Here is a 26,580-nt window from a genome sequence, read left to right as displayed (position 1 = left end):
GAACTTTAAAATTTAGTTCTCTCTTCTAACCGGTTAGTTGAGAGAACGAAATGTTTTCGTTCTCGAGGAACGATATAATACCGTTTAATCTCAGCCGTCTACAATATTAATACATTACCCGGCTACCCGCTCTAAGTACTCGATCTCGATGTTGACTTGACGGTGCTGCTTGCTGACTGAATTGTTTATTTTTTATACTTTTTGGGCGTGTGAGTTTTGACTGTTGGTGTTGGTGGTGTTTTGTTACATTTAAAATGGTTTCACAAAGTTGTAAATATGTTCCGGACAGTCAACCATTTTTCAATGAAGAAGAGACCGATAATTTCGATTCTTACAACTGTAAGTAAAATAAGTGGGTACACATTTTTTTTTGATAATCCTAGTCTGAAAGGATATAACGCTCTGAATTGTATTAGCAGCTTGCATTTTGTATGCAAATAAAAAAGAATATTAAATGTTGGTGGACGTCATTAAGCAAACAATGCTGACCCGCTGGCGTGCAAATTATTTATTGTCTATAGATATTTATTTTGAATTTTGTTAATCCTTTTATATGACCAATTAGGATAGATTTATATTATAAATTCCAGATGTTCCATTGAAAAGAAAAATGGAAGATCATTTTGTGACCCAAAGACGGACATGTACCGTAAACAAACGAATTTTAAACATGGGGCCACTTTTAGGGGGTCAATGAGAAAATTTAAAAATAAAAAAGTTCAAACTAAATCGTGTTGATATCGACGCCCGAAAGCAAACACGTAGTAACCCACAAAAACCAAATTGTTCACCAGAGACGAAAAACTATTCGAGTTTTGAAAAAAAAATCATAACTACGTTGTTTATTATCATAGCTAACTCAAAATTGGATACAACATTCTAAATTTTTTGAAAAATTAATTTAATTAATTTAGCCGCAAGTTGTTACAAGACCATATTTTGTGGGTTACTACGTTTTGATCTTTTTTACACAGTGCGCAAACTCGTAGTAAATGCCAGTACCAGTACAGTATGGGATAGCATTTCCTTAAAATTTGTATGGACAGAAAAAACACAGTAATCCTCCTGAATATGACAAAAGATATCCGTAATAAAGTCGTAAACGTTGTGGTTTAGAAATTTTGGGTGAACAAAATGCTGTAACAGTATTTTTTTTTCTTTTTGTAAGCAATTTAGAATGCATTAAATGTATTGCCAAAAATTTTACCACACCCTTAAAAATGACTTTAATGGCATCTAAGTAAATTGCACGACATTTCAAAAGTATATTTATAAAATGTGAAGATGTTTTCGAGATTCATAAACGAACATAACACATCTATTATGATGATTTGAACTATTAAAATCAATATAAGCATTCTTAAGACTAAACAAAACACATAAATTTTGTTTAATTTTCAAGAACATAATTAAATCTTATAATAGTTATAATGTTATTATAACCAACTAAAAAATAAGAAGTCCACCTTGGAAAAGACATAACGTAATGGAAGATCAAAATCTAACCAAAGTAGAACAACGACGTTTGATTAAAAAAAGTGGTTTCTACATCCTCTTATAAAATAAAAGTCCACTTTAGACAAAACAAACTTTCATCAGATACCATAAGACCAAATTTTATTTAAGTCCCATAAAAGCATAAAATCGATACACACACCGTAAATATTGCAATTTTACATGCTTACAATTGAAAAAAAATCCTTTCTTAAATAAAAATAATCACTTTATCCAAAATCCCCGTAATCTTTTACTTCGTTACAAACACGTCGACTCACTTTCACCCCCCGAACCACACTGAGCGACGGCGTAAACGTTCAATTAATGGCCGCGATAGCCGCGTTAAAACGAAATGGCACGTATTTAACCGGTCAACTAATTAATCGAAATTGGGTAGTTTAAAAAAATAGAAATGGGTACTAAAATTAATAGTTTGGCAACAAAAACGGAGCCTAAAAATATATCAATATGAGTTGTATTTTAATGCCGTTACAGCTTTTGATTATTTATAGGCAGGTACCAAGTATTTATTTGGCAACTGAATTATTATATTGGAGACCATTTATGAAGCACATTTTAAAAAGAAAACGGCTATCTATTAGTTCAAAAATAAAGTTCTTTTAAAATAGTTTGTTTGGTCATTACGCGGTCAACCTAACACGCTCCTCCTCGCTTTGCTCGTCGTCGCACCTATCTGTTGACTCTAGCAGAACACAGTGGTAACTATTGAAATTAGTAATTAAAAATTTAAAGATTTAATGGTATAATGGCCATTAGCCGTTTCATGATTAGAAATTTCGACTATAACTATACTGACCATTACGTATTGGTAAATTAATTTGAGGTGTTTTGTGTAAAAAGTGACCAATATCCATAAAATTTTACTGCTTTTGTGTTAAAATACTACCTAGCTGAAACGACATGCTCAGTTATGACTATAGTTGATTACTTAGGTGTGAACAACTAGATGACAACTAAATTTTATGATCGCTTTACAATATTAGTTGCCAATTTATTGTTTTAGGCGCCAACCTAACACTTTAAGTTCCCTATAATTTTTTGGGTGGCTTGTTTTTGCTGCCAGTTTTTTAAATAATATGATGCTTATATTTGAGGCTAATATATTTTATTTGGCGCTAAAATATTAATGCACAGCCAAATTATATTATTATATGCCCAATGAAAGTTCCTGTTTAATATTTTAGTTGCCCGGTTAATAATAAGCCAAACGAAATAAGGCGCAGAAGTTTAAACCTTACGCCCTACAACAGTGAAGTAATTATTATGTGGTTAGTTTTACTTGATCCTTCTAAACGTAGTAAAAGACATGTCTCTCATATTTTAATAGTGTGTGAATTTGTGTTAAACCACTACTCGACTAAACATTATTTCCCACCAAATAGCGTAACTGCAAGACATTCACATTCATGAGCGGCAAACACGTAGTAACCTACACTTGCGTCAGACCAACGGAGGTTGTAAATGACAAAAGTATAAATTATATGGAATTAAAAATGCTGTAAATACAATGATTTAAATTATTGAGTGTTTTTGCTATTACTGCGTGTTTGCTGAGTACATTTCAAGAAAAACGAGAACTTTTTGTGTTCCTATTTTCCCCATTTTTCATCGTATTGGCACGTGGATTCGGCCTCTCGACGCAGAAAAAATTGAAGATTCCAAGTATGCAATAATTTTTTTTTGACCTTCTGTGAGTTACTACGTGTTTGCTTTCGGGCGTCGATATGTATCAAATAAAAGAGCACATTGTGAGAATTCAAATATAATTTTTTTATAATTTTAGGATAAACATTTTAGAAATGTGCAGTCAAGCATGAGTCGGACTTAATTACTTCGTTTTTGATCCGACCCTACGGGTTTTTCACACACGTTTCACATAAAAATACATTGTTAAAAATTGTGTAATGTTACATTTCTAATGTACGAACGGAACCCTTGCAACGCGAGTCTGACTCGCACTTGGCCGGTTTTTTTTTAATTTTCAAGCAGATGGGCTAATTGATGGTGGCAAATACAAACTGATTCGTTTTCTTGTATAAATAAATAATTGGTTGATTTTAATAAATAATAAAAATAATTAATAATACCTTCTTCTATGGTCATTCTAAAGCTGCTATAAAAAAATATTAAATTAAAATTATAAAATAAAACATCGAAAACTATTTATTAACAAACAGGAAAAAACATGTAACAAACATACACTAATTAATTAATAAGTAGAAAAGTAATAAAAAAACAATAAACAAAAAAAAACATATTTCGGCGCACACAGCGTACTGCAGAACGCAAAATGATTCCTACGCAGCGATACGCTTCGCTATTTCGAGGAAAGCACTGATATTCTGCCGGTTACAAATAATAATACTCATTTTATCTTGCTGCGACGTTTTCAATTTAACCGGTTTATTTCGTTCCTCAAGAACGAAACGAGAACGTAATTGGTGTAAACCGTTATTTCAAAAGAACAGTTCTTTAACCGGTAACCGCAAACGGAAACGAAATCCATTTCGTTCCCGGGCAAATGAACGAAACCGGTTTGAGCGTTGAGAACGGTTTCCGAGCCCTGGCAGCTATACAGGAAATTCCGACACGCTTTATTACTATAAATTGTATAAGGAATTGCTAACTTTATAGTTTACTTTTACTATCTAATTTACTTTTATTGCGTGTGCGTTGTAGTGAAGATATAAACAATATTAGTTATTATAAGCAATGAAACTTTCACAGTTTAAGTATTTATTATAGACTATATATACTAGTGAGATAGGTAACATGCATACAAAGTCGTGAGGTTCTATGGTGGCAGATACTCTTACCACGTTTCATCCGCAACTATTGATGGTAACTTTACCCTTCCAAAAAGCGTAATTATCCTGTATGAGTTAACCATAGTCTAATAAAACATGGTATTCTCTTCCCAGAGTGACACAAGCCTACGTCACAATAACATGGCCGCTATATATACCGCTATCGCATATTATCATATAGCGCTAGCTGTCGCATGATGACGTAGGCTTGTGTCAGTCAGGTGACCTAGAAAAGACGGGAAGAGATAGGAGATAGTACCAGGCGGAGTATATTATTATTATTTATTATACCATGGAGTTAACAAAGGATTGTTTATTTGTTTCAGCAAACCCTCGAAGCGGGCGGGGTCGTCAACCTCGAGAGCCTGGAGGCCAAGGTCGGTACCACAGCACAGCTGACCTTTCATCAACCTTGTTGTAAAGAGATAAGGTCGAAGTTTGGTTACTGCGTGTTTTCGCTTGTAATTGTAACCCGTCATATCTGGGGGTCGATTTTTTAATTTCGATCGCTCGATTTCGTCACTCGAAAATCGGTGGATAACGCTGAAATGCCAATTTTTGAAATACGAGCGATCGAAATTTGGTATCTATTGGTATTGACCACTCGATTTCAATTCTATTAGTAGAATTTAAACGTCTAGTAGTGGAGATAATATTTAAAGAAGTACACGAAATCGAGTGGTCGAAATTCAAATATTGGCCCCCTGGTCGACATCGGCACGCTCCGTTCATGAAATGATGAAATGCAGGCCTATTCAGATAGTAATTTCTTGTTAAGAGACGGTTGTGGATATGATTTGCCTACTGTCAACATTCGTAGTATTTCAGATTGAAGAAATCCATATCCATCTATCTAAATATGCCACATTGCTATGCTGAGATGAGGTTTGTATGAATATGTCCACAGTTAAATTGTAATTTTTGTACACGAATTGTAATTTTGACGATTTATTCATACAAACGACTTCAACGCGCTATTCATAAGGTCAGTTTAAGAGGCAATTGAGCCTAGAAGATTTCTTTCTACTCTTTGGCGCTCAAAGACGGTCTTCAAATACTCGAATCTATTCAGATATTTAGCTTTACGTAAATATCGTGTTCCTAAATTGCATTGACTCACTTTAGTTTTTGCAAATCGTCTATACTCTACAGCTGTAGGTACCTATAGTTCGTTTATTTTAGCATTAGAAATAAGGTAAACAATCTTTATGTGTCTTTTAATTGAAAAACACATTTTAAAAATAAGTTACGGCAAATATGTAACAATTACGAGTATGAATCTAATACGATCTTTTATATTCTTCTGCTTTCAGTAATATAGTTATTGATTTTTAAAAAGCGTTTTTCAATTAAAAGATATGTCATGATCGCTTACCTTCTTGCAAGTTCTTTCTAATGCTAAAAAAAACGAACTACAGTGGAACCTGGATAATTGCAATCTCAAGGGACCGGCCATTTTTTGTCAATTAACCAGGTTTTTCATTTAAGCAGGTCGTGTCAATTAACAAGGTTCAAAAAATCGTTGTGTCAATTATAGAGGTTTTCATTAATAGAGGTTGCGTTCTGACAAATTTCTTTTATGGAGGTGCAAATAACCATTGAAAGTAGATTTAGACGCTTACGTTCTGGTTTTCTGGTCTATATATTGCTTCTAACTATACTTGCACTTTTACACTACATTAATTACTACTTTATTTTCTTCTCATTTGGGTTTAAAAAAATCCCTTGAATTGTAGAATAAAGTTTTATTACAATGTAAAAAGCATACTTTGTTTTTGATTTAATCTAAACTATTTCACCTACTACAGGCTGTGATAGATACCCAATAAATAAATTGAATTCTGGATGGAGATATAAATAAAATGATCATTGCTATTAAAATATTGTTTCTGCTGTCTACAACTACATTATGTATTTCAATTACAGAGGTAAAAAGTAAGACTCATTTCAATAATAGAGGTAAAAAATAACAGTTTTTTTTAGCACAGTGTCAATTATAGAGGTCTTAGTTGCGATGTGGTCAATTACAGAGGCAAAATTACGAAAAGCACTAAAATCTAAATTGCAATTATAGAGGTTCCAAAATTTCAATTATAGAGGCCCTTTGGTCTCAAGGGACCGGGACCGGGCTTTTCGTTGCAATTATTGAGGTTTTTCATTTATCCAGGTGCCAATTAACCAGGTTTCACTGTATATATATAATTATTCAGCTGAAGTCTTCTGCCAATACCTCAGCTATTATTAAACTCAAGCCCCAGGCTTTAATGGCCCCTTTGCAATTACTTTCTGTGTATCTTACACATTTGCAATATGGTATACTTTGTCCGTTAACAGTGTGGACGGCTCAAGCACATTCATCTCTCAAACGTTGCATACAACAACAATTACACATGCGTAAATGGTATTATGTTTCACCCTGCAATTTGCCGATAAGGGGCGTGTCAGATATTTTAATTGTAGCTTGCGATATCGTGAGGCTTGTGATATGGCGATCCGTAGAATATTGCATTTAAAATTGTACAACTATTAAAATGGAAATACCCAAAATGTACTTTATGTCTCACATTCTTCCTCCTCCTTGTGTCGTATTCACTCTGAGGGTCGTGGCCTCCACGAATTATTTTGTGGACTAACTCCTTCCACTTGTTGCGATCTTCAGCAGTGTGCAGTGCATCGTGGAGTTTGGATTTAGTGCCTTCGCGGATCTGATCTGTCCATAGCATTGGGCTTATTCTTCCACGTGGGTGCCTTCCTTGGACTTTTCCCGTTACCAGAAGCGTCTCCAGGTTGTCATTTCTCTTTCTGGCTATGTGTCTCACATTCTTAACATAAAAAAAAAATTAAAAACAATCGATAAAAACCCAAACGAACAAAAAAATAAGTGACGGATGCTACGAAAAGTCACCGGAATATTTCCATACATTATTTAAGTTTCGATTTGCGTTTTCGACAACGATTCTTACCGTGGCTAGGACCTCTGTTAAGTAGTCGAGATGTTACGAACTGCCGGCCTAGCCAAGGTTACAATCGCTATCGCTTCGACATCGAAAAGCATTATATCTCTCTATCACTCTTCGACAGTGACAGTTGCGTTTCGATCGCTACGGAGCGTAAGCGATTGACATCTTAGCTACGCGGCCTGTAATTAAAACGTCATGAAGACGGCCTCAATTCTGCCAGCGCTACAATCTACCGATCACATACAATGCAGCCTGTAATCTCCACCATACGAATTATCTAAAACAAACGAATGTTCCGTTTACCACGACACTAATCGCTGGTACACTTTCTCTAAATACTGGTATTTATGGTACAGTTAGCCTACAATTAAATGGGAGTTAAGTGCTCGATTATACGTATGGTAATTTATCAAAATGTTGATGTATCTCTGTTTCGTTTTTAAAATAAATAAATATGCGCGAGGTTCCGCACAACACGGCAAATTTAAAAGATGTGTATTCAGAGTTTTAAATCTGTTATGGTTTTGATATGACTGAAAAAAATCGAAATTTCAAACCCCTAATTACATACTCGTAACATGTAAATGGACTACATATGTAGTACCTATATAAAAACTATTGATAGATATGATGGCGTGTGGAATTTTTAGAACCGAGTGCAGTTTTGATTTTGGGTTGCCAAAGCGTTTTTATTATATTTTTTATTAATAAAGAGTTTGAGAAAAGTGACCTTAATATTTAAACTTGCGATAGGTATACCATCGTAGCGATTTACTGCCCCTTTATGAACTTTATTTTAAAGAGACGAGATCTAAAAATTGTCGTAGTTCGCACATAAATGAACTGAACTGTGTCGAGGGCATCGGACGCTTAGCTTAATTAGTGGCTAATTACCAAGGAAAGGAAATGCCATAAACAACAGTCCGTTGAACAATGGGACGGAAACCTTAGCTATTCGGCTGGAACATCCAACTCTTTGCCTATACTACTACCCCGCTTGAAGTACTGCCTAAGTACTGTTTACCCTTTATTGTTTTATTTGGACCTTTTTATTGGCGAAGTTGGTGGTGGGGGTCTCCATATGCCATATGCAGTCTCCAACCACAAGGGCGGCCATGACGCTACTGTTCAACTGGCCCTAAGTATGATTTGAAATCATTGATTTCATTAAATAATTTTCTGGCCGACTGCCCGACGCAAAGTAGCCCTACATGAAACTGTCGAGATCCACTAAAAATCTTCCCAGAAATAGCTCCCAATTATTTATGAATAGGACTCTAGGTTTGATTACATAGTTTTTGAGGTACAAATCGTATTCAAAATACCTACGTGTGGGCGGGTGAGTTGGTGGGCGCATGCGCGATCATGATTAACGCACGGTGATTTACTAATAGCATTGTTTAGACCGCCTGCCAGGGGCTGACTCGTTGTGCCATATTGTTTCCATTACAATAGGGACCTTGACATTCTTACATTGAGTCGGAAAAACAGGCATGGTGTCTTACATTTTGATATTACTGTTACGACAAACTTGCACCCGTAATCTAACAACTATATAAATTCCTGATGAAAGTAAAAAACTGGTCAAGTGCGAGTTCGGACTCGCGTTTCAAGGGTTCCGTACATCACACAATTTTCAACAATTTTTTTGTACATGTAACGTGACGTGAGTGAAACGTCTTGAAAAACCCGATTGGGTCAATTACAAACCAGATGTAACATGAAGTTTTCTGGCGTGGTGGCTTATAGGTATCTCTGCAACTATGCAAAGTAGCTTACATAGGAAGATTAAATGCCGAATAGTAGTACAAGTGTCCAAATACGAAGACTGAAGACCGAGCTCCGCCTAGGGCTAATAGCTCGCGTCCGACGGGTCGCGCTTCCTACAACTTCAACAAGTGTTTTAAAAGCGAAGGCCGAACAGAGATAATACCTACAGGGTGGCCAAAAAATAAGTGCATTCCCGTAGCCGGGGAGGTTTTCAGATTATACTGAGCTTTACAACTTTTACTATGGGACCAACCACGAAATCGCGAAAAAAAAATTTATCCTACCATAGAAAACGAACCACCCAAAATGTATGAAACAGCCAAATTTTTCCTCGCAATTTCGGGGTTGCACGTTGGCAACGGGAATACACTTAGTTATTTTTTTGGCCAACCTGTATAGTGCTTTTTAAAACACGTAACAATAGTAACCTAATCAATCAGTACTACACTTGTACCAATGCGGCTGTGTGCCAGATACAGCCTATAGTCACACCAATAAAAGTCTGCAGCGGATTTGATAGCCCACGCAGTGTAAGTGTTGTTAATACGTCATAATTTCATAGAAGTTTGACGTTTAATATGACACTTGCACTGCGTGCGTGGGCTATCAAAATCGCTGCAGACTTGTTACGGTTTAATTATAGTCGCATTTTTTGTCGTCATTCCGACTCATGCTTGAAGCTAAAAGCAGGCCTCTTCGGGATGCTTCGGGCCTTCGGCCTTATGCGGATATCGGCCTAGGGCCTTCGCAATAGCTGTCTACATCACGTTTCACTTAAACCATTGCGGCTGTGTCCCTAAAAAACCTAAACCGCATTTTTGTTCTTAAATCCGACTCACGCTTGACTGTAGATTTCTAATAGGTTTTCCTGTCATCTTTAGGTAAAGGACTATTTTGTGTATTTTTTTCAGAATTTTAGACCCTGTAGTTTCGGAGATAGAGGGGGGGGAATGGTCATTTTTTGTCTATTTTCTTGAATAACTTCTAAACTATTTATCGTAAATTTATAAAAAAAAAATATTTGAGATTCCCACAATGAGCTCTTTCGTTTGATATGTAACACGATATAGTTTGCAAAACTTTGTTTTTATGTTTTATCTTTTACCCCCCAAAAGTAGCCCTTACGTTTACAATTCATTAGATGACGTTACATATTCGTCTTTGGGTCACAGACTTACATATGTGTACCGAATTTAAACTTAATTGGTCCAGTAGTTTCGGAGCAAATTGGCTGTGACAGACGGACGGACAGACAGACGCACGAGTGATCCTATAAGGGTTCCGTTTTTTCCTTTTGAGGTACGGAACCCTAAAAAAAGGTAAGATAATTATGTTATCTGCGCTATAATAATATTGACAAAATATCTCGATTCATGAAAATCGACTCTGTATATTTTCTTCAGGCTGTCAAAGAGAAGGCAGGGGACCGCCAAACATGGAAATTGCTCCACCGACAAGAGTTATACTCAATATACTCATACTCTTAAATATATGATGAAGATGATGATTTTTGCTACACACACATACAAACAAACAAACACAATTTACAGCAAACTTCATTTACGATATTTACCGTTTGCAAAGGACTTTTAAAAGCGTATAAAAACATTTGCATAAACTTATTGAATAAAGCGGTTGCTTTTATTTTCTTGTTTGAGCGCGACCGAGGAATTCACAACGGCGCGCAGATTTCAGCTCTTCAAACAACCGATCTAAACTTGACTTCGACTAACGTAGGTTACAATTTACACGTAGGTACCTAATTCGGAACACAATAAATATTTCTACTTATAATATGTATGTTTTTTGAACAAAATAAAGTGTGATGAAATAGTAAAATTCACGTGTGACACTATTTTGTTTGGGCCGTTTTTACTCGCAGTCACCTCGCCTCGCCTCGCTTGATCTATTTTCGCGTTACGAAAATTTCTGGCTGGGATGCAAAGATTATGTAGAGATATGAATCTCACGGTAAATAGAATCGATTGACGTCTTCCGAAAAAAAAGCTTTCTTATCCAGGTTCTCGTCGACAAACGATTGGAATAGCCGTGGAACTGGTTCCCAATCATCCCCAATAAAGGTAACGCACGAGACTGCATCGGGATGATATATATATGACCGCGGAATGCATACTAATGCGTGTGCCTGTTTTTAGCACAGTGAAGATACGAGTGTTATAAACAGTATTTTGAATTCATGCCAATAAAGACCTCGCTAAAGACCTAGCCAATCCACAAACACCAAATTAAAAGAAATAATGTAACAGGATGACAGATGCTATGAGACTATTTCGATTGGCGTTTTCTATCAACAATTGTCATCTTGGCTAGGGCCCCCGCTGGACGCCTGTAGATTAGATGAAAGCGAAGTCTAAGATATAGCATATTATTACACACTTTTATTTAGCTTCACTGTGTATATACCTATATATATTTGTAACTATGGTGCTTCAAATCTTGTTACTTAAATTTGAACCTCTTCTGGTCTGATATAACTGAAATTTCGCATACTTCCATATTTCCGATGACAATACACCAATACAGTGGAACCTGGATAATTGCAATCTCAAGGGACCGGCCATTTTTTGTCAATTAACCAGGTTTTTCATTTAAGCAGGTCGTGTCAATTAACAAGGTTCAAAAAATCGTTGTGTCAATTATAGAGGTTTTCATTAATAGAGGTTGCGTTCTGACAAATTTCTTTTATGGAGGTGCAAATAACCATTGAAAGTAGATTTAGACGCTTACGTTCTGGTTTTCTGGTCTATATATTGCTTCTAACTATACTTGCACTTTTACACTACATTAATTACTACTTTATTTTCTTCTCATTTGGGTTTAAAAAAATCCCTTGAATTGTAGAATAAAGTTTTATTACAATGTAAAAAGCATACTTTGTTTTTGATTTAATCTAAACTATTTCACCTACTACAGGCTGTGATAGATACCCAATAAATAAATTGAATTCTGGATGGAGATATAAATAAAATGATCATTGCTATTAAAATATTGTTTCTGCTGTCTACAACTACATTATGTATTTCAATTACAGAGGTAAAAAGTAAGACTCATTTCAATAATAGAGGTAAAAAATAACAGTTTTTTTTAGCACAGTGTCAATTATAGAGGTCTTAGTTGCGATGTGGTCAATTACAGAGGCAAAATTACGAAAAGCACTAAAATCTAAATTGCAATTATAGAGGTTCCAAAATTTCAATTATAGAGGCCCTTTGGTCTCAAGGGACCGGGACCGGGCTTTTCGTTGCAATTATTGAGGTTTTTCATTTATCCAGGTGCCAATTAACCAGGTTTCACTGTATATGCTAACATGGAGCTGATCAGATGATGCAGTTGGAAGGTAGCCAAAGGAACTCTGCGATGGAAAAATATACCTAAACACATTGAGTTTAGGCTCATTTGTAAGGGCTCGAGAAGTACTTTTGATAGACATGAAAAGGAGAGAAAGTACAGTTGGCAATAAAAGTGTGTATCAAAAAGTATTTTTGACGGTTACTTGTCCTACATATTATTATTTAAGGCTACTTTATTTTCCAATATTTTAAAGTCCTTGTGAAAACAAAGTACTGCAAAAGTAACTATGATCGTGTTTCCGCAGTAAGATGGCAACAACGGCTTGTGCCGTTAATTGAGACGTTGAAATATGCTTTCAGATTACCGGCTTAATGTTATTGAAAGAACGATCGGGTTTTTGTTCAACATGTTCAGCAAAATGGTAGTGAAAACATACCTACAGTATCGGCTTTAAATTGAGTTAGGTACCAACACTACCAACGTGTTGCTACATGGCACTTGTAATGACAAAGTGTGGAAATATCATCATATATGTAACATTTCTAAGAAAATATGATCTTTAAGTATGATTAGAAATTTTAAAACGAAGGCACATATCGTCATTAATACATTGTAATTTATTCTCCATAATTTATCATAATTTTTGAGTCAACTTCATAACTGCCGCCAGTATCATCAATATCATCATATCATAACTAAAACGTAATTATCAGTCTATTTTTTATCACGAAATGGTTATCCTTTTTACACTTCGCGCGTTCTAAATACGAAACTATACCAATATAAATATTTACCAATCCGCACATACACACTACACACAGTACCTATATTCGACTTTATTTCATTGCAATAACGACATTGATGGGTGCCATAATTTTGTAGTTTGCTTCTTGATGTATAGGAAAACGGTGTAGTTATAGTTAATAAGAAAATGGCCGCATCATTTGCGTAACGAGCGTCGAGCAGCACTCGCTTCTCGGAACAGAAGGTTTATATCAGTAATTCAACTCCATAAACACTTTCATCAAACTATTATCCATGAAACAAAATAAGGTGCTGATCATGTATATATATTTGCATTTACACATCTGCGAAACATGTTTTTAGATATGTACATGACATGATACTCGAGTATAATGCTATGTGTTACCAAAAGTGCATACCCACTTTTTGAATGGTATTCATTCACAGCCTTCATAATCCACTACATCTTTCTATATGAACTTTGTATAAGGTGTAAATTCACAGCTTTGTAAATACCTGAAATGAAATAAAATACGTGTAAAATATTCTAAGCCTTCCTCGGTTTCCGTTTCTTATAGTAGCAGTTTGGAACACGCGAGTCAATAATCATGAACATGTGTAGTCGAGGTACTGCTTTCACGCTTTGTAGATACAGTGCTTACTTTTTGTTTATGCTCGGCGCTAAGTGCCTTCAATGATACGTTCATTATTTTCTTATTTAAGGTATTCTTACCCTCAGGACTTTCATCAAATCAATGAGAGGATTTCATACCGGCTGCCTCGATATCGTTTTCGTGGAGTTAATAAAAATCATATCACTTTCCCAACACTATTCAATATAAAAAACAAGTTGTATTATACGAGCCATATTAAAATTAGACCAAGAAAAATCTGGAACAATTTTGATAGCAAACGGTAGTGCTAGTGTTATTTTAGACGTCAAACTTCGATGAAATTATGACGTATAAATAACACTAGCACTGCGAGGGCTATCCAAATCGTTGCAGATTTATCTTGGTCTAACTATAAACGTTTATTAGATTCTTCTAAAGTACTTATTTCAAGTATTTCTAATTTACTGTGCAATGAATTGCGTATAGTAGAAGTGCAAATAAATTACCCAGTTCCGGACAGCACGTCATTCATTTCGCTTTACTCTATTAAAAGCTAAGAAAAGCTACAAAACCGTATATAAAGCTGAAAGATCAAAATGAGACAGTTGTGATACATACCTATATGTATCACTATACTCTACCTATATCTATTTCTATACTCGTAGTTGTCACGTATTCGTTATGGGGCATTGTGATCAAGGCGTAGGTGTTTTCGATGGTTCGAAACCACCACCACCACAATACAAATGCTTTCACCATTATCCTTGTACCATTGCAATAAAGACTGATGTTGTCTGATCCACAAATGTTCCTTATTGTTTTATCGGTGCGGGCATTTATCATGCGCAAGAGTTTATTTGCCAATGTCGAAGGCTTGTGAGTTTGTATTAGCATTAGGGTATCTTTGACGCTAATGTACTCATAGTGCACAGGAGGTTATGTAGGCAGTGAATTGGTAGAATACCTACACACCAAAGATATAACGATCTTTGATGGCTCCTCTACACGATGGGCCAGCGCCGGCCGCTCCAAGGGACGCATTGCGTTAGAGGGAGCAAGTCTCTCTACCGCATCTCATCTCATTCTACCGCATGGCTGCGTCCCTTGGAGTGTCCGGCGCTGGCCCATCGTGTAGAGGAGCCATTATTTGTAGATTGAACGCCCCTCCAATAACGGAGTTGTGATTAATATGGGTGATAAATGGCCTGTTTGTTTCAGATGGCCAGCATAGAAGTGTCGCTGGCGGGTCGCCGGCGCAGCGCGGGCGGACGCGACTCCCGTGAGCTAGATGCGCTGCGCACCACGCTTAATGACAAGGATGCGCTTATACACAGGTAATCTTTCTAAATATAATCAACTAGAACTGTATGAAAGTGAAAATAGTACAACAAGATTTTGACACATATTTCTCTTTTCATATAGTAAGTTTCATAAGTTGGCGGTGACTGTCGCCATAAATCTTTTCTTACGCTACGTCTTACGTAGGCGAACAACGCGCGAACGCGGCGCGGCGCGGCGCGGCGAAATCAATCCTTTGATGCCCATAGAAGTGTCCTACGTAAGCGATCTCGTTGCGAACGCGGTGCGGCGCGATTTGCACGCGAATGTCAGGCGGCGCGGCGCGGCGCGGCGCGGCGCGGCGGCGGCCGCTTTCGCCGCGCCGCGCCGCGCCGCGTTCGCGCGTTGTTCGCCTACGTAAGACGTAGCGTTAGCGTTCTTTGCACCGTATGTTCAACTTATCAGAAGGATTAACCGACAAGCAAATCGAGCACATGCTCTCTACGTTTAGTAGGTAGGTACGTCAAGAGTAGAGGTACCAAAATTTACGGAAGGAGAAAGGAAAGCACCATATTCTAGAAATGCTTAAAGCATCGAAATGTTCTGTTTGTGTTGTGACTTGCTTGAATCTCACTGGACCCGAGAAAAGTCAATTAGTGTCAGCCTAATATGGCCAGATCTGGCCGGAAACGTGCTTTCCATATACCGCACGATTTCTACAGTATTGTTGCCTAGTATTATAATTTATATAAAGCCCTTAGAGAAAGTTTTACAGAATTATCATTTGTATAACAAGTAAGTACTCATAGGGTTAAAATGGTAGGTAACCGCAGGTAGAAATTCACGTAACGATACATAATGCCGAAAATGATGTTCGTTGCAATTTGTATAATAAAATCTCACATGTGAAATTAATAAATAAAATAAAATAAAATACAAGATCTGTCACTTTATTTAGAAGTTTTCATACGTAGTGATATGTAGATGTAAAGACAAGGTTTAGGTTATTAGTTAAAATTAGTGAATCGATACACTCTTTAGAATCATTTCTATGCTAATAGAGTTCCCATTCACACGATCTCGTTTCTCTACCTAAAAGATATAATCTGTCTCGACCATCTTCGACTGTATTTTGTTTATGTACTTTAAAGGCGATATAGAAATAAGTTAGCGATGCTAGCGTAGCATTTTGCACGTAAAATTGAACGTATGTGTGCTGTCGAGTATCTTAATATAGTCGAGCTAATGTCATGTGAACTTTTTTCACTCCACCAGCCCAATCGGAAAAGTCCATCTAAAGTACCTAATCTCTTTATACAATAAGTACATAATGAGACCAATTAGTCTGTGACCTGAATATACCCAATGTAGGTATGTAAAATATGTTGTCTAAGTTTAGCCTTAATAGTAAAATTATATCTTCTACAGTCTAAAGAAGCAGCTAAGCGCGTCACTAGCTGCGGCGCGGTTAGCACCCGGTTCGCCTGGCGGTCGGCGTGAAACGCCAACGGCGTTATCGCCGGAGGAACGGCGCGCGTTAGACGAGCGCGCCGCCGCCGTGCGCGCCGACCTGGACGCGCGCCGGGCCAACATACAGGAGTTGAGGCGGCGGCTTGAAAAAACACATGTTACTGAGTAAGTTCTAATGGCAAATAAATAGAGAATTTTAAGGCACTTTGAATATGTCTAATAAAATAAAGACACCCTTTCCCTACTTTTGGTTAAATTGCACCCTCATTGGAGTGCAAATAAAATATAAATTCATGTGTCTCTTTTGTAAATTACTAAACTGACATATATTTCAGCAACATCGACACGCGGATTCAGCAAGCAGAGCTGCAGTACAAGCTGGGGCGAGAAGAGCTAGAGCTACTGACTCTGAGCGAGCAGGCGCGCGCGCTCGCGCAGCTGATCGACCACGCCGACGCCGCCGCGCGCGCCGACGCCACCTACTACAGGTATGATTCACATTAGCATCATGAATTCAGTCACCATGCCCGAATCCGGCCAAGAAAAGATGAAAAAATGTAAAACTTCTGCTGTTGGCTGTACTCTAGATTGCTTATCGTGTTTACGCCCATGTCGTCTCCTTTAACGCGAATTAACTATTGTGGCGTTTCTGTGTTCCCGCTCTTGGGAAATATTCGTAATTTATATTGTTAGCGGCTGAACAGGGTGTTTTGGAATTGATAAATCCATCTAGATAGCTCACGTCTCGTCTGTATACTTAATAGATGTGTGAGGCTATATGGTTGTTGTCTAAAGAGTTTTGTTTTTCGGCTTTTTTGTGAAAATCGCTACCTCTTTAGAAGATGAGGCTAAAAGTTTCTTCATCTTTGTTTGTTCCATCAATGCCATCTAAGCCAACTCTGACTGCACCACCTTACGACTACATATCAAATTCGTATGAAAATATGATGTGTAGGTACCTGTACAGCAGTGGCGGCGCATCAAACATATCCATAGGTAAGCCGGGGCTAATTTGGCTTACATATTTCCTTTACAACTCTGCTCAAACGTCCAAATACAGGCAAGCCGGTGGAAATCGGCTTTTATGGACGCGCCGCCACTGCTGTACAGTGACTTAGGTGAATGGATCAGAGCGGCTACCGCGAAAACCGAAATTCGCAAATTAGGATTGTTAATTTTTTTTAGACCCCCATTTTCATTTTATTTTCTGAAAATATAGGTTAATTTAAGATACCAATTTGAATGATTTAGTAATTCGTGGCTCGGTTGAATATTTATAATTTATTGAAAATATGAGATACAACTTCTCGTAAATTACATGTCGTCGGCTGATTAGGATAATGCACAAGCAACAACAAGCATTAAAAAAATAGTTGTCATTGTCAATTGATTGTAATGTCACCTGTCGACAATGTCAGTGTCACGTGTTTCTATAAATAACAATCATCTGGAATGGAAAACTCGTTTATTTTGAATCATTAATTTCAAAATACCGACGCTCTAAATTTGAGAAAGCTGATTCCAGAAATCTGCCTAAGTTATATAATATAACTTAGTTTTATTGGAGTATGTATCCATATAGCATCCAACTCCAACCATAACTTGGCTGAAATCAAGGGAGCAAAAATACAAATGTAAGTTACCTACATCATATATACATATTTTAACTGATTCGATTTGTAAGAAGATTGGATTCATAAAATCGTTACAAGCGTCCATTGCTAAAGGTAGCTTAGCACCCAGTGGGTGCTTTCTACCGGCTTGTCACCATTGTTTGGATTTTGTACTACATACTTATACTACTATATTAGGAACATGCCAATTTTGCTAATTATATCCTATTATTTCAGGTCATCGTGATTCCTATTTAGATACACCTGTGAGATATGTAACTGCACTTGGGCCCAGAAGGGCCCAGAGCATTTTGTATTGAAACGAACGTCATATTAATTATTAATCGTCGTAATACTTTACGACCGTAAATAATGCCTGGGAACAGAGTAAATAACAAACCATACACTTCTCTTCTGGATGGTCAACAAGAAGCCATCATTGTCAGATGCTCGTGCAGAACATGATAAACATACATTTAATGTAAAGTTACTATTTTTTTTGGAAACATATATAACATATTTCCAAAATTAATAAAAAAGTAGGTAAACAAAAACATGTTTTATTATTCACAACTCTTTATTAAGTCTTGTCCACCATGATATCAGCAGCTTGAACTGCAACATGTACCTGGAAATTAGAAATTATATCTTTTTAAAGCAGTTTCAGGCTGAATTTTGAGTATGGCTATGTATTCTTGTATGTATATTCCTTCTTTCTAGTAGGCACCATCTCTGTTTAACGGTTTGCCTTTAGATACTCTGGCTACATTACCACAGAAAATAAATAGATACCACGACCCTACCAATAAAGTGAGCTTTTAAATACTTAATTGTAGTAAATTAATATTAATTTTATACTTACATCGACGTGATTCTCACAGCAATACTGTGTGTAACACGTGAAGTAGGTAGGTATTCCAAGTTTAATTCACGGCACCATCTTTCACGTCGTAGGTCTTCGTGGATTCGAACTATTATTTTTGTGAATCATTCCCACACATAGGAACAAGGTTTTTGATATATTATTAAGCAATGAAGTCTACTGTTTAGGTATTAATTATAAATCAAATTGTAACAAACAAGCGCAGCGGTTTAACTGAAAAATTTTGTTATGACAATCCATGACAATCGATGACAATGATAACTTTGACAATACGTGAGTGACGGATTTATTTACTATGGTTCGATAACTTTTATTATGCAATGACTTTACATTCAGCCCAGGAGAAGGTCAAACTAAGGTCATAAGGATATTTGTTGAAATATCTTCAATCCTCAATTATTATATCGCAGCAAATGTCGGAAACTGTTTAAAAACCTTATATCTCGAAATGGTTTTCGAAATAGAACATTTGTAAAAAAATGAACAATCCTAATTGCAGGGATCTTTCTCTTTTACTCTAATGAAGGCGTAATTAGAGTGACAGAGAAAAATCCCCGCAATTTGCGAACTTCGATTTTCGCGGTTAAAGTCCTGTGCGCGACGGAGGACCACTCGCCACGGTAAAAATTGCGTGTGCCCGGTGCCGAATATTGGCTTGTCTGACAGTTATTAACTATGTATGTAATGTGGTACATAGCTACCAGGCATAGCACGGACGTTCTAGCAGTTTTTAGACACCATGTGAGCGGCTAGATTTACTATCTCACAAGCTTAACACAATCAGGGTCGTGTAAATCGTGCCGCAGAACTGACGTGATGTGTTAGGTACTCCGCACTTACCGAACGAAGTCAATTGAATATTTATGTCCAGTATAAAAATATTCATGTTCCAAAGATTTATTACAGAGCAAGAGCAAGAGGTCGAGTGACACTGGTTTGACTATGTTTTGGACTTGTCTGAACCATACAGTCAGGAAGATGCGGCGATAGCCAAATAGTGTGTAATAGTTACGGTTATTACGACACGGCTATTGTTCTTTCGCGTTCGCACTAATGTACATTCAGCAGCAGAAGTTGCTAAGTGGCCTAGGTGTTCAAAATGATCTTGAAGCGACTTTATCGTTAAGAGAATTAGAGCGTGTCAAGGTAATTATGAACACCTCGCCCGCTAAGCAACTTCTGCTGCTGACTGTATGATACCTGAGAGACCATCGGCGCAATAGCGCCTGGAAATGAATTAGAGATTAACTAGATACGATATAGTAAAGATATGTGACGTCCCACGGGTAAAGGGACCTTATGGCGGTTGGCGCTAACGCTATTATTAACGCCGCTCCAATATTATTGCAGCGCTATGTGACGTAAGCGCCAGCCACCATAAGGTACCTTTTTCCGTGGAACGTCACATATCTTCACTATTTCATATCTAGTGACTCTCTAATTCATTTCCCGAATCGCGGCGCCAGCCGCCATAAGGTACCTTTTGCAGTGGAACGTCACATATCTTTACTATTTCATATCTAGTGAGTCTCTGATTCATTTCCCGAAACGAGCCGAATGTCTTTTACGTCTTTCTCTGCGTTGAATTGTCTAGGGAATGTCCTCAATAAAACTGGAGAAAGTCGATCCCACAGCGATCTGCAATTTGTAAGTTCCTTATAGACTTATAATATATAGAGACGGTGTCTCAGCGAGCTGTCACTGTTGCCACTTTTGTTTAGTGTACGATTAACAATTTAACACCACATTGCTGTAGCCATGTCGATAAAGTCATATCGATAAACTATCGACATTTCTTACAATTTTAATTTTACTTCAAAGGTTTGACGATATCTAAAATGAACAAAAACGCTTTTATTCTTTATTGTGGTTATCAGATCACAATTTTATCGTCACGCCCCAGCAAGGAACCAAGGGAAAGTTCAGATATTTAATTAAAATACATATTTATGTATTTTAATTATTGCGGAACACATATCTTAGTAGGTATTTACCTACTAAGATATGTGTTCCGCAATAATTGAAATATTTTATTATATTCTAATATATTTATTATTCATTAGCATTTCAATTATGTATATGTTTAACGAAGATATTGAAGCTTCAATTAATAGATATTTCTTTCCGCTGTGTAGCGTTTATCGATATATAACATGATTAAAATCGACTTTTCACATCCCTAAAAGAGCACACATACACGTTTTTACGCACACATACACAGCCTGGATGCATCAAAAAAGGCAACACTTGATTTGAAGTTCACCTTGTCAACAGTATGGTTGTCCTTTTTTGACAAATGGCATTTTTAAAATAGCGAGGAGAGAGAAATTATACTAGTTGCTGCGCCGTCAAAGAGAACAGAAAGCGTAGGGGCCTTGAAGTTCCTACTTTCTGATGATGATCAAGGTCTATGCGTAACATCGCACTACCTGTGCATTTAAAAATATCAATCATCTGAGTGGTTATAGACAGGGCCGGATTAAGGATGTCGGGGCCCCTAGGCAGTGCGAAGTTCGGGGCCCCCTACAGTCTATTCTGCACACAGCACATTCATTCAGTACAGGGAAATAAAAGTTTGCGTTTTTAATTTCAATCTTCAGGCGTCGGCCGAGCCGATCCAAATCGAACGATGTCTTTTTCGCTCTTATTGCGTAGACATAAAGCTTTATTCTATCGGTTTTTGCCGATTCCGCTTCGCGTCAAGTGTGGGGAGAGCCCTTGAGGCTTCCAATTCCCAATGGAATACCAAAGATGAGAGCTTCAGCGTCACTTTCTTGTCTACCTCTAATGGCCAATTTTAAGCGAGGCTAAAAGCTAAGCTCACTAGTGCCGCAAAGTTGATTTTCTCAATAGTTAATATTTTGAGAAGCTGAACAGCCATTGTCCGACCATAAGCCTGCAATAATATTGATAGCACTCGCAGTGTAAGTGTTATGTTAAACGTCAAAACTTCTATGAAATTATGACGTATAAATAACACTTGCACTGCGTATGCTATCAAAATCATTGCAGACTTTTCTTGGTCTAGGTACCTCTATTAATTTACCAGTCAAGCTAACATGTAGATACAGAGTCAATTAAAGAGCCAAAAATAAAGGCGAGCGCAGCGAGCGCGAATTTTTTTGACAATATCGCAAATTGTGAAACCGTGTTAAAAGGCCGGGTATCGATCTTCATCTGGGCCTAAAAGTCCGAAGTGCCCCAGTGAGGCGAGCTTTCATGCGAAGTCAAAGCCGTGCTTCATCAGGCTTCAGGATAAATAGTTCAGCACAGACACGAACCAATGTCCTTTGTATTAAAAAGTGAGACCGCAGGTCGAGCTTGGCGCAGCGACGCCAAAGGCTAAGCTGAAGTAGAGGAGATGTGGAACACAATAAAGAAAACCTCTATTATTACAACTTTACAACAGGTACCTACGCAGAATGCGTCTCGTAAACTTTTACGTATCGGTTCAATTTTATTACAGTATTTCATTAATTTAAAGAATGGATCGAAAAAAAAAAACAATAACAAAGCATATTCATTATTATAACATAAAAAAATTTATTCATGAATTCTGAGCCTTTTGAGAATTTTATTTGGTGCGCGCTGTGCCGCCGGGGCCCCCTAGCCGAGGCGGGGCCCCCAAGCCGAGGCGGGGCCCCTAGGCAGTTGCCTACTTTGACTTAGGGTTAATCCGGCCCGGTTAATCTAAAATATTGAAATATTCTTTTGTTAATCAGGATCCCTATTCGACAAACGACGTTTGGCTTATCGTGTTGATCTCCCGTTGATGTGGGAAAAATCACAAGTTCTTGAATACGTACAATGTGAAAATTTGACATTAGCAATCCACAGTTAGGTGACAACCAAGCCAAACCGAACAACCCGGGGTTCGAATCAACACTTACCTAATAGAATCAACATGCAATAAAATCAACTGTTAATTTGACGTGGATGCGAAATCTGACAGTTGTACCTACTTGTCGAATTTGGCCCTCGGTACCTAACCCTTATTACGGTATCGTCTTGGGTCGTGTCATTAGTTTTTCGTCAAGTTCTTAAATTAGTCCTATTCTGCTTTCGTCACTCATTCTACATTCATCACAATCGTCGGTGGCTTTCAATGTAGAATGCGCGACCAAAGCAGAATAGGACTAATTTACGAACTTGACGAAAAACGAATGGGACGACCCAAGACGATACCCATATTACTTACTTTCGTTGTCATTTCTATCTGTAGAAAAAAAAACTCTAGTGTGTCGGACGGGTCTAATAATTTTCTCGTCACAGTCGACAAAGAGTTGATTGTAGAGGTATAAGACAAAATAGTTTAATTCTAAAAGCGTCATCTACTTCAGCTGCCAAATTTCGGAGCACGATTTTTCCCTTATTACCTCTTCTGGTTTTGGTTGAGATAAATAACTAGAGGTTTTTCCATAATTCAGTGTTGTTTGCATAGCTAATCCGCATGGCCGTCGCCGCATAAGGCGCGTAAATACGGCCGCAATTACTCGATTGCTCTATTACGTGTGGTTGGTTGTTTGATTTTGACGCTATCGGTTTCCCACGGCGTCTGCGGCGGGCGCCTGGCTGGAATGTCACAGGCTCCGTTTACAAGGCTTTTTCTTATCTTATCTTGTACATCGGAGCGGCCAAAGTGCTCACAAATATCTGAACACGCCTCTATTGTTAAGGCGTTAGAGTGCGTGTTCGATATTTTTGTGCACCTCGGTCGCTCCGATATATCTGATGGCGACTGTACTAGACTCTATAGGTAGGTATAGTTACATTTTTTCTGTCAGTGTCAATAGTAACGTTTTTGTTTAAAGAAATGTCACTTTTGATACTGACAGATCATATCCATATCAAATTCAGATCGAATTCTTAACTTATTATTACAATCAGAATACGCCTCTTGGATGCATTTTTTAAAGAAATGTATCGTCAGGAATGAACATCGATTTTTTTTTACTCTTTATGTTTTCCTCAAATTCACAGACACAAAGTAACGACGAGTGTCACATGTCATCTCATTTCATTACACATCGTTGTACTCATGCGCACGTCACGCGTTAGGGCCCCACATCTGGCGTCTTTCGAGCGTCGGCGTTTGTCGGCGTCGGTTCAGCGCTATGGAAAATGACGTCGCTGCGCAGTTGCGTTGACACTGCGTCGACGTTGCGTCGACGTCAGCCATAGAATTGTAGACGCCGACGACGCTCGAAAGACGCCAGATGTGGGGGGACCCTTATAGAGCGTACGATCTAGATTCCGCACTCATATCATAACCGTACTAGACTTCGCAGAAACAAGCACAATGGTAGAGCTACTCGGTTGTTAAGGCTGGATTTACGTTAGCTATGTGAAGGGCTTAATACAGTCAGCGTCGTATAGTAGGTAGCATCCAAAGTATTCCAGTAATTTGGTACATACACACGCCATACAAATATACGGTAAGGTAAGGTCGTAATGTTTTAAACAATAACTCCATATGTCATTTTGTATAATAAACCGGGCAAGTGCGAGTCGGACTCGCGCACAAAGGGTTCCGTACCATAATGCAAAAAAAAAACAAAAAAAGAAACGGTCACCCATCCAAGTACTGACCACTCCCGACGTTGCTTAACTTTGGTCAAAAATCACGTTTGCTGTATGGGAGCCCCATTCAATTCTTTATTTTATTCTGTTTTTAGTATTTGTTGTTATAGCGGCAACAGAAATACATCATCTGTGAAAATTTCAACTGTCTAGCTATCACGGTTCGTGAGATACAGCCCGGTGACAGACAGACGGACGGACGGACGGACGGACGGACAGCGAAGTCTTAGTAATAGGGTCCCGTTTTACCCTTCGGGTACGGAACCCTAAAAAAGGTGCTAGACATGTTTCACACGACATATCGTGTCAACATGTCGTTTTATTGTATAAACGATTCACGAGACGATAACGTTAATATGTATGACACTAGATGGCACTACAGAGGGTGAGAACAACGGATGAAATGTAAATGGGGTTTTTTCCGATATTGATATCGCAATTTTATGGGTTCATGTATCATGTCTAGTTGTGGAGAGTTTTATGCTGGATGCTTAAGCAATTTTCTACTTTATTACGATTCGTGAAGGCGCCTTTTAATTTTACGTTACCTCACATAATCTCCTAAGGCCCACCGTACATAAAAATGCCATTTGAAATATAATTGTTTTTATTTCGATTTGTAAATGTAATCGAACGAAACAAAATAAATGCAACTTTGTTCCAATTTAAAATGGTTTAAATTTGAAGTATGTAATTAGTACTATGGGTAGGTCCATGGGCCTTAGAGCTTAGGTACGACGATATGATACGTACAGTCACGGACTTTAATTGTTGAACCCTTATTTAGGGTTTACTTTACATTGGGCATTTCATACCCTTAGTATTGACAACCAAATTAGCTTGGACCCTAAATGGCTCTACAATTAAAGTCCGTGACTGTACACATATATATCGCATTCATTGTCACATACCTGTACCTATAGATGATGTAGTCTCTTTTATATTTATGTTCAATTTCAAATTTTAGTAAAATCTTAGGGTAACATCTAAATTTAATTTCAATAATAATATAAAACAAGACCGGGAACGGATATTACCACATCTCATACACAGAAGCACGTGACAGTAGACACACAACACACAACATGAGCATCATTACCTTAGTTAAGTTAGATTTATAAGAATTAAGCGTTGTACAGTCTTTTCATTATTGTAAAAGGTCCTGGCAGAATATCAGCGATGTGGCTTGCCGCATCACCATGCTGAGCCAGCGCCTATTCTCTGCCACGACACATGGTTTTGCATTTGTTTTATTTTTCTTCTACTTTAAGATTTGTAAATTAATTTTTATGATAATTTTAAGCTGCATGTCTTCTTTCATCTATGTACCATGTATGTTGTGGAAACGAATAAAGTTTTTATCTATCTATCTATCTATCTATCTATCTATAGTACCTATAGTCTGGTATATACAACATACACATTAATTGATAGGTAATATGAACAAGGGTTCAAACCGGAAGTCGCACTTCTGAATCCTGCTCAGTTTATTAGTGTCAGCTTGTAAAATATTTCATGTTGGATATTTATATAAATTAGCATATAAAGTAGGTATTCCTGTAGCATCGTTACAAACTAGAAGTCATCCCTCACCCGGCGTAGTCGCATTTATCAGGTTAAATGGAATTAACTATTTTATTCCCCTTTATTGCACACTTAATACTGATCCTCATTTAAGGAAGTATATATTGAATTACTGTAGATATTAAATAGTCAATGTGATTAATTAAAACGCTACGATAATAATCAGGAGTCGTGGAGATTAATGGCCTTAGCCCTAAAGTGGGACCTTTAAGCCTATAGTAAAAAAAGATAATCATCTTTCGTTGTAACTACAAAATACCTGAAAAATGCACTAAAACGATGAGTGAGTGAAACTATTACGCACTCCTTTTATTAGTCTTCGCTGTACCTAATTTATGCTAGGGTATGCAAAAAAAGGGAGAGAAAATAATCTTTGGTTCAAATTGCTGTTTTGTGATATAAACATTTTAGCAAAGATTTTTAGAATATAATCTTATTTACACCGCT

At 37.4% G+C, this 26,580-nt stretch overlaps 1 protein-coding gene across 1 annotated transcript in view; it reads left to right on the top strand.

Annotated features, from left to right (window-relative positions):
* The window catches only part of LOC134664921 (uncharacterized), a 142,570-nt gene that overhangs the window by 75,636 nt on the left and 40,354 nt on the right, over positions 1 to 26,580 (top strand). The window contains exons 4-7 of the mRNA XM_063521643.1: positions 4,652 to 4,702; positions 14,944 to 15,059; positions 16,432 to 16,638; positions 16,809 to 16,961. Of these exons, the coding sequence (XP_063377713.1) occupies positions 4,652 to 4,702; positions 14,944 to 15,059; positions 16,432 to 16,638; positions 16,809 to 16,961 (527 nt within the window). The remainder of the gene's footprint in view (positions 1 to 4,651; positions 4,703 to 14,943; positions 15,060 to 16,431; positions 16,639 to 16,808; positions 16,962 to 26,580) is intronic.

The sequence above is a fragment of the Cydia fagiglandana genome, chromosome 6, assembly GCF_963556715.1.
Source record: "Cydia fagiglandana chromosome 6, ilCydFagi1.1, whole genome shotgun sequence".
Taxonomy (NCBI): domain Eukaryota; kingdom Metazoa; phylum Arthropoda; class Insecta; order Lepidoptera; family Tortricidae; genus Cydia; species Cydia fagiglandana.
The sequence above is the reverse complement of the archived record's forward strand: the minus strand, read 5'-3'. Positions and strand labels throughout refer to the sequence as shown.